At 29.3% G+C, this 9,977-nt stretch overlaps 1 protein-coding gene across 1 annotated transcript; it reads right to left on the bottom strand.

Annotated features, from left to right (window-relative positions):
- Positions 1–3,597: 3,597 nt before the first annotated feature.
- LOC126670701 (desmethyl-deoxy-podophyllotoxin synthase-like) lies at positions 3,598–6,170 on the bottom strand. The gene is made up of 2 exons (XM_050364511.2): positions 5,037–6,170; positions 3,598–4,428 (listed from the first exon to the last, which is right to left on the bottom strand). The coding sequence occupies exons 1-2, from the start codon at positions 5,991–5,993 to the stop codon at positions 3,805–3,807; spliced, it is 1,581 nt and encodes a 526-aa protein (XP_050220468.1). The 5' UTR covers positions 5,994–6,170; the 3' UTR covers positions 3,598–3,804.
- Positions 6,171–9,977: the final 3,807 nt, after the last annotated feature.

Below are 9,977 nucleotides of genomic sequence, written 5' to 3'. Positions count from 1 at the left end.
GTTTTTAATTTTAATTACCGTACTGCTAAGCACTGGTTTACAAATTACCCTCGTGGACCGGTTAACCGGTCCATGCCCACCCCTAGCATAAGTAAACTTGTTCTTTGTACCAGTCATGTCATCCATGTCATCATTAATATAGAAAAGAATTGACGGAAAATTTGAATTATTTAACCCCGTCAAAAATAAAGGCATAAATAGACCAGTTTTGAAACGACAGGAGTGTATTTCAGCCTAAATTAAATGTAAGGGTAAATCCGAGTCTTGAGATAAACATTAGGGGCATAAACAATTATTTTTTCCAATTATAAGTTGAGGAATGGATAATTTGTTATTCAAGAATGAGAATTTGAGATGAGCATAAATTTTTTCTGAGAATGAGAGCTTATGATTTATGCTTTTTAATTTCTCTAAGGTGAGTTAGAGAAGGAGTTAAATTTATGAAAGTTACTAATGGTGTATTTATATATATATATATATATATATATATATATATATATATATATATATATATATATATATATATTGCATTGAACACTCTAATAATTAATAATTAATAATTAATAATTTTAATAATTAATAGAAAATTGAAGGAACCAACTTCGTTTCACGTTGCATAATTAATAACTTTATTATTTAATAATTAATAAAATTTAAAATATATCCTATATGAATATTAATTATTAGAGAGATTTTTCTAAAGAAATATATATATTTACATATAAATAATGGATTAATTTAAGTTATATAACACTTAACTTAATTATTTACTAAAATAAAAGACTTCTCATATATCTAGTATAAAAAAATATTAGAAGTTATTTTATTTTATGAATACAGCTTCTTGATAGTTATTTTTTGATATCAAGTTGATATTTTTTTGAACTGAATACAAAGTTATTTCTTTTAGATAATGATATTGAAGCATATTTAGTTGGCTTTTTTGTAATATAATATTAATATTAGGCCCACGAAAGCAAATGCTTTAAAATAATTTTTTCCATACAAATTCAATAAATTAATAATTCTAATAATTAATAAATTTTTGATCCACCATGTATATTAATTATCAGAGGGTCGACTGTATATATATAAAAACTAGTGTCGCATTACGTGTTTCACACGTGGCTCGTAGTATGACTCCTCAAATTATCAAATTAAATTTAAAATAGTAGTTGATTTGAAATAGTTTATCTTATTAAATATGTTAGATGATTATTTTAATTGTTTAAATTTTTTAATTGATATTCAAATTTTATAAATATAGAAAATTTTAATAGTAAAAATAAAATATGTTCAATTTTTTAATTTGCTATGTCCATATTAGAATATTTATTTGCCGAAAATACAAATACATGTAAGTTGTAATGGACTAAAATTATTAAGCTTTATCAATGAGCTATAGCTCAAATGATATAAGCGCTAAGTAGCAAACTGCTAGGTCGTGGGTTCGATTTCTTCCATAAGCGCTCCCCCTCTCCAAATTATATAAAAAAAAAATTATTAAGTTTTAGAGTCCTGTAGTTTATTACTCCTTCCCATATTTATGTAAGTTTAGTCAATAAGTCTTTCACTTTCCTAGTTTAAATTAAATTTCTTACTTCCTTATTTAAAGCAACTAGTTTCGCATTACGTGCTATGCACGTGGCTCGTAACGTAACTCGTCAATGAATATATTAATAAATTTAGTATAATTATATCAATTTTTTATTTGTAATTTATTAAATTAGTTAAGAATTTTTATAAAAGTAAATATAAATATTCTGTTATAATTTTTTTTCATACTGAATGTATTCTTCTTTTACTTTTATAATAACCATAATTAAATAATTAACTTAATTTTATTAATTTCTATTTTTAAAAATAATAAGATAGAAATTTAAATAATAATATATTGATCAAATACAGTATTTTAATTTTGTAGTTCAATCAAACTAAAAGATAGGTATTCCTACTAATTTGGAGACAATTTAGTTATTTTTTACATACTAAGAACTAAATTAGAGATAATTTAGCTACCTATTCTAGTTAGGACTTTAATTACAATTGTGATTAATTAAATAATTAATTAGTTAATGACTATAAAACCTTTATTTAGTAGTAAACTGAAAAGGATTATTCAGTAAATTTGCCTGTCCCCCCCATCCGTACTTTTATATATAGTATAGATTTGACTAATGTAATTACTTAATAAATTAAATTACCATACTACTATTTTTAAATGACGATAAAGCCTTTCATTAGATAATCAATCAGTAATAGATTAAAAGGGACCATTAAGTAAATTTGTTCCCTTCTCCCGTGTTTTTATATATAGTATAGATATGTAAGTTTAGTCAATAAGTATTTCACTTTCCTAGTTTAAATCAAATTTCTTACTTCCTTATTTAAAGCAATTTGACTAATGTAATTATTTAATAAACTAAATTATTATACTACTATTTTCAAATGACGATAAAACCTTTCATTAGATAATTAATCAGTAATAAATTAAAAAGAACCATTAAGTAAATTTGTTTGTCCCTCCCCCATCCTTCATCCTCTTTTTCCAGAGGTTTCATAACTGTCCTTATCGTACCGTCGTAAAAAAGAGTACCTGGGCGGTGAATTTTTTCCCGAGCCTTGTACACACCGCCCTTTTTTCTGTATAACAGGATTATTAGTTACTCGCTGGATTTTTTTGGGCTTTGTTTGTATTTGTCGGCCTTACTAGCGCTACTGCTCATGTCGGCGTAATCCTGGATTTTCGAATTGAGAGAGATATTGAGAGAGTTCTAGATCCGCCTTTCTTGAAGAAGAGCGAAACGTTTTGCCCCCCTTGAAAGGATCATCGAATTGATCTTTTTCTGAAGATCAAATCTCTGTGTATATATATATATATATTTATTTATTTATTGAAGTTGGTAAAGGTGAAGATATTAAATTGTACATTCGTGGCTGTTTTTTTAGTTTGCCTATAAACTGTTCGATAAATTGACTGACTGAATTTAGTTGTATGGTTGCCTTTTGTTTTCTAGGTCTATTTTAGTTATTTTAATGTTCACATGATCAGTGCATGAAATAGAGTTCAAGCGCACAAAAGCGTTTAAATAGACCCATTTTTTAAGATATTGATACTAAATAGGCCTAATTATTTAAAAACCACCCAACTTGTAACTTTTTTTCATTTATACCACGATTTAGGAAAATTTTCAATTGTACCCTATTTTCGATTTTTATGTTTCATTTGTACCCCAAAATTAAAAAATTTAATAGTATAATTAATTTAAGGATAAAAATATTAAAAACAAGATACACAAATGATTAACATTAACGTTTTATCAGAATATAGGTTAAAAATGAAGCATTAATTTAAATTCTTTTTAAAAAAAAATAGGTCAATTCAACTCATTAGGGTAGAGATGAAACATAAAAATCGAAAATAGGGTATAATTGAAAATTTTTCTAGGTCATGGTATAAATAAAAAAAATTACAAGATGGGTAGTTTTTAAGTAATTAGGCCTACTAAATATATGCTATTATATAGTTAAAAAAGAGAACTGATTAAAAAACTATAAAAATGAGATTCACAATAGATTAAATTTAGAGTCAAAGTCTTCTATAAAATTCAGAGATGAAATTATATATTAATCTAAATAAGATGCTTTTGTGAGTGAGCCTTCTGCTTGAGGCCACAATAATGCTTCCTACCATACTACACATTCAACAATGACGAATCCATACAAGTCATTCAATAACATGAATTGGCCTATAAACTTATTAAATGATAAATCAACTAAATCACACTCAGACATTTCTCCAATTTAATCTTCGGATTGTGAAAAATAAGGAGTAGGAATTAAGTAGAGATCATCTTTCTTTCTCACACCAGCTCCAAAACTTTCCGCCATGTCAAGATCTTCGGGTTTTAGACCCTTTGGGAGCTTCCAATCAAAATGGTACAACAACATTGCAAGCGGAAACTCAACATCCGCTATGCCGAATGATATTCCAGGACACATTCTTCTTCCAGCACCGAATGGCAAGAACTCAAAATTGTGCCCCTTGTAATCAATACCGTTATCAATAAATCTTTCGGGAATGAAGCTTTCAGGATCGCTCCAGTAGTTGGGATCTCTTCCTATCGCCCATACGTTCACCATCAATTTTGATTTCGAGGGTATGTCATAACCGTTAATTACACAATTCTCTCTGCATTCTCTTGGAAGAAGTAGCGGAAAAGGCGGGTGTAATCTTAGAGTTTCTTTGATTATCATTTTTAAATAGGGCAGTTGTTGTAGGTTTTGTTCTTGAACCCCTGCATTTGGACCTAATACTTGTCTCACTTCTTCTTGTGCTTTTTTTAATACTTTTGGATTCTTCATCATTTCTGCCATTGCCCATTCAACTGTTGTAGATGATGTCTCACTGCCAGCACTAAACATGTCCTGAATAAAACATGAAAATTTGAGCAATTCTATTTTTTTTTTCAACAATAAAGAGTTATTTTTTACTTTGTTCAATTCAATTCTGATATTCATGACATAAATATTATCAGTTTTATTTGAAAAACAGAGTTTTCATATGATAGTATTTCATTTCTTTTAATTTACAGCATCTATTTTATGTTGAAAATATAGTTTACAAATATAATATACTCATAGAATTAATATTCGAACTTTATTCTCAGAAAAAATTCAAACTTATCAAATTCATACAATTTTGAATTAGTTCTTAATTTAAAATTTGATAATTAACAAATAAACTAGTCCGGTAACCGTTTTGAAAAACATTAGTAGTTCGGTAGCCATTATCTGTTAAAATCTGAATTAACAGATAAACTAGATGGTAAGATAGCCTTTTCTACAAAAAAAATTAGTAATTCGGTAACCCTTTTGTAATTTTTAATAGTCCTGAAACCGTTTTGAAAAAAAAAAGCTCTATTCGGTAACTATTTTATAAATTTTTATAACTTGATAACCGTTTTATAAAACCCGCTTGGAATATGAGAATTAAATTAATTAAAAAAACAATAAGAATGCAGAGATAAAATTACCAGAATAACTGCTTTGATACTCTCATCACTAAGAACAAACTGAAGATCATTTCGTCCCTGGAATTTCAACAAAACATCAACAAAATCTTCTTGCACATCTTCTTCTTCTTCTCCTTCGATCTTATTACCAATTTTCTTAGCTTTGTGTTCATTCAAAATATCATCAAATATCAAATCTATTCTCTTATGAAGCTTCTCTACTCTGCCCTTTATACCACTCATCACATGAAGAAACTTCATAGAAGGGTAAATATCAGCAATATTAAACCCGCTCGCTGCTTCAATCAGCTTCTGAACTACGGGCACAAATATCTCTTCCCCTTCCCACACTTTCCCGAAAGCCGCCCGCGAAATTATCCCGTAAGTTAAGTAAGTCACCATCTTACTAAAGTTCACAGGCGAATCCACACTTAAAGCGATAGACTCAACCATTTTCGATACTTCTTCTTCCCTGATTGATCGGAATGATTGCACCCGCTTCATACTTAAAAGCTCGGTCGTGCAAAGCTTTCGCAGGTTTCTCCAGTACTCTCCGTACGGGGCAGCTCCTATGTCTTTGAAGTTGTAAGTTACTATCTCTACAGCAAGAACAAACGGTCTGTCCGCGAAGTTGGCGTCGTGCGTTTTCATGATCAGTTTAGCGATGTCCGGGGATGAGATTATAACGGTGGAGACTTGGCCGAGTTGCAGGTGCATGATGGGACCGTGTTTGTCGGAGAGGTCTCTGAGACGGTGGTGAGGTACGGGGTGAATTAGGTGATGAATGCTTCCGATAAGCGGGAGTTTGGACGGTCCGGGTGGTAGTTTTGGAGATGATGAGGCGTATTTTTTGAGGATCTTCCATGTCATGAAGATGAAGAGGAGCAAGGGAATGAACATTGGGAAGGAGAAGAGTTGCTGGGGATTAACCATGGCTATAGCTATGCTTTTGTGTATTTTGCAGATTGCTGATTGCATTTCATCTGATTATATACTTTTTTTTGCTGTTGAGTGTCACCAATTTGTTTTGCTGATGTTAACTTTTTTTTAGTTAAGTCATCTTTTTTGTTTCTTAGATGAAATTTAGCCATCATCTTCAGCCATCACTTTGGTTAATAATTTTCTGGTCAAATAAAGACATCCTACATAAAATGTGAAATTATTTAGAGAAATAGCAAAGATATAATCAAAATATATACGGCAATGATTTGAAAAACGAAACGGACTATCAATGAGCTATAACTCTGATGATATAGCAGACCATTAATGTAGTAGAATAAATTATTCGCATAAAGGCCGATAATTCTTCATTTTTTATGATTAAAGAGAAAAATAGAACCAAATCGGTCTTGTAAAACAAAAATCGGGCAGTTGTCTATTATCTCTAAGATCCAAAAATCTAATTCAATCGGATTGGACTAAATTAAAGCGGCGGTTAAACCATGTTAACCCGACAATTAATATGAATGCGACTAAGAAAAAAAAACAAAATTCAAATTTGATACAATTCTATTCAATAGATTTAACCGGCGATTAACTAGAAACTGGTAGCCACGCACCAGTTTACTTTTTAAATCACCGTGCTATATATAACTATATCAAACTGATAAAAATATTTCTAAAACTAAATTTAACAATTTGATTATTCAATTTTGTATATCCTAATAAGTATATTAAACTGTAGGTAAAAAATTTGTAATAAATAATAACAAAAATCATCTAATTATTTTTATGATATTTTAATCCATAATTTTAAAAAATCATTTATCTAATTTTATGAATTTTTTAAATTATTATAAAATATTATACTTATCTGAATTTTTTTTAAATATGGAATAAATTTTATCGAATTAATTTAAAATATTATTTTTTGATTCTATTAATTAAATTAAATTTTATTTTATTTACAATTTGAATAGCTGTCGTCACTTATAAAATTGATGAAATTTTATTTTATTATTTATTGAAATTAATGCAGAATTTTCAGTCACATAGTCAATTTTGAAGAACTGGCCACTATTTGGAGTATCATATCTGTCAATTACGTATAGGTTGTAACCATTTTAGACTGAAGAAAACATAGAATCAGACTCCATTTATGACTTCATGAAAACTACATGAGAAAGAGAGACCCGCAACCTCAGGTATTAAAATGGCGCTACATAATTGATAATACCAACTATATTTCAATTTTATTAACACAAGACTTTAATTAGTAATTTTAAATAAAATTGGAATCGAGAAATTAAGAAACACATCCGAGCATTTCAACCAAGTTGACATCCTCTTAGCATATATATCATTTTCCTCGCTACCATAGAAAGACTTTAATTAGTATGGAAAAAAATTTATGCATACTATATGAATACATATTAGAAATGACCATGGGACAGGGTGGGGATAGGGAAGCCATTCCTATCCCCATCCCTCTATTCTCGCTAATTCTTATTTTTATAAAAAAATATTTTTATTTAATTGATGGGATTTTTATTTACATATTCGTTTCCACAAGAAATTTTCTTTTCTATTTCTATTTAGTTAATGAGAATGAATTCATTTCCATAGGATTTTCTGCACTGATGGAAATTTTTATAATGATTTAAATTTTAAATATAACGGATTTTTATTTTAAATTAAAAATAGAAAATGTTTTAATGATAATCAACCTTGTTAAAAATTGTACTAGCTATTTGAAAACAAAACGTATTTTAAAATAATAAAAATATATTCATATACTTTACTCAAAATCGAGGTGGAACATTATTTATGTATAGCATGTTTCTACATGTTTCCGCCAGATGTCTATTTTTCTTTTCAGCCACTCCATCATACGTGGAGTGTTTGGACAAGTCAATCGTCGTCTTATCTTACAATCTTGAAAATACTTTAAGAACTCATATGACGTATATTCTTCTTTATTATCGGTACACAAATACTAGATTGTTTTACCAACTTCTTTTCTACATCTCCTTGAACTCTATAAATTTACATAGTGCTTTTGATTTTTCTTTCATAAGGATTGTAGCTTTAAATGCTGAAAATCAAAAATATTGCTTAATACAATTTGACTTCATAAACTATTGGAGAGTGCAAAAAAAAATTATAATAAAAAAAAAAACAATTTACCTGAAGGTTGTGCCAAAAAGTAATCAGTTTTGTTGAAACGAAGGAGATTGTGGAGTGAAAAAAGATAACCTAAAGAGAAAAACATACTTTTGAAAAACAAAACTTATAAACTAGGTACGGTTGCAAATAGAAGTTTTGAGAAGGTAGGTTTGTAAAAATGGAACAAAAGAGCATAGAGGGTGTAATTTCTTCATTAAAACTACCACTATGCTACGAAGGATTGACATTAACATGGCGTTGTATCATTAATATATAATTAATTAGGATGTTTTGCATATCCCCGAAATTTAGTATTTTATTTGATTTATTAAAATCAAAATTGTTAAACCATATAAACTTCTTAATTTTTTGCGTGAAGAATGCACATATATGTGAAGATTAAATTTTGAGAAAAATTATTTATTATAATTACATGAGAAATCCAATTCAGATAACATTTTCTTTATATGGGCAATTGACTAAATAATATTCAAAAGAAGTACCAAAAACATGAATGTGAAAGTCATTTTTATGCATTATGTATATTAAAAAATGTAAAATATTTAGAATAATCATCAGTGGTATGATCGGTATTCTTACATAATGAAAAATTTAAGTTTAACTTTTCATACTGCCGCATTTATATTATTAAATAAGAATTTGTCGCTTTTATTGGACCTCAAATTTATTAAAAAAAATCATCTGATCAATTGATGCATTAATTTGGAGACCTCAAAGTTTGCTTCTTCCATTTCAAATTTGCAATTCTTACAAAATGTTAGACATGAAATGATCAACAAAATACCAAATCAAGAGATCTACGTTCAAGAATTCGACAAAACAGTATTGCATATAGCATTCTTATGAATATTAATAGTGTCAAAATCTGAGAAATTAATTTCTTTACAATCAATCTAACACAACAACACAGAGTATTCCATTTCTTATCCAAGATTTATTTTCTTCTAAATATATATATAATCAGACCAACATTGAAAGAACAACAAAAAGGTAGTATCAAGAATTAGAATATGATATTTTGCACATAGATAAGCTACTTAGCAAACAGCACCCTACGTCTACCTGGTCTGGTGCGCGAACTAACTGCCTCGCCAATAAAAATCTCGTCAACTAAATCTTTAAAGATTGATCTTTCAACATCTAGTACTGCACCAGATAGTTCATTATGAAAGTCTGTCTAGCTCTCTGACCGACACATTACATCATCTGAGAAAATGCCTTTTCTATCATCATCCTCATCATCTAGACTGCATTCAGTTTACTTTGCTTGGACATGTTCAATCTATGAGCATAGCTCTTTTAGTAGCTTTTGAGCACTGAGGTCTTCTTCGCCAGTTTGCAACCATGGCTCGGAAGACTGTCTCATTAACGCTAATTTATTCATGATCATCTCGTTAACAACATCAAATATTAGCTTCCCGTGAAACCTTTCCGGGTTAGATTTCAAACTGTAGTTTTTTCCAGGCTGCACTCTTGTTTTGACATTAAAGTATTAGCCTTTGTTTGCTCCAAAATGAGGAATAACTCGGGGTTGATGGGGTACCTGATGTGTGGAGCTGAAACTCCTGCCAGAGCCAAGATCCCTAACACAGATAATAGCTGCTTCTACTTTCAGCAGTGGCTTCACCTCTGGTTTTCTTCATCTGCAAGCTATCATCAACATTGAAGATTCTTTGATCACATGGACTGATGACCTGGCACATAGGATTCTTTAGATTGGAATCTTTAGCTGTCACCAGCTGTCAAAATACAGCTGTCAAGATTAGTTAAGCATGTATAGTGTGTTAGTTAGCTTTTCTGTTTTTTGATAAAAAGAAGTAACTGCTATTCCTTAAG

The sequence above is a fragment of the Mercurialis annua genome, linkage group LG2 (genome assembly GCF_937616625.2).
Source record: "Mercurialis annua linkage group LG2, ddMerAnnu1.2, whole genome shotgun sequence".
Lineage (NCBI taxonomy): Eukaryota > Viridiplantae > Streptophyta > Magnoliopsida > Malpighiales > Euphorbiaceae > Mercurialis > Mercurialis annua.
Note: the sequence above shows the minus strand (reverse complement) of the source record. Positions and strands in the feature narration are given on the sequence as shown.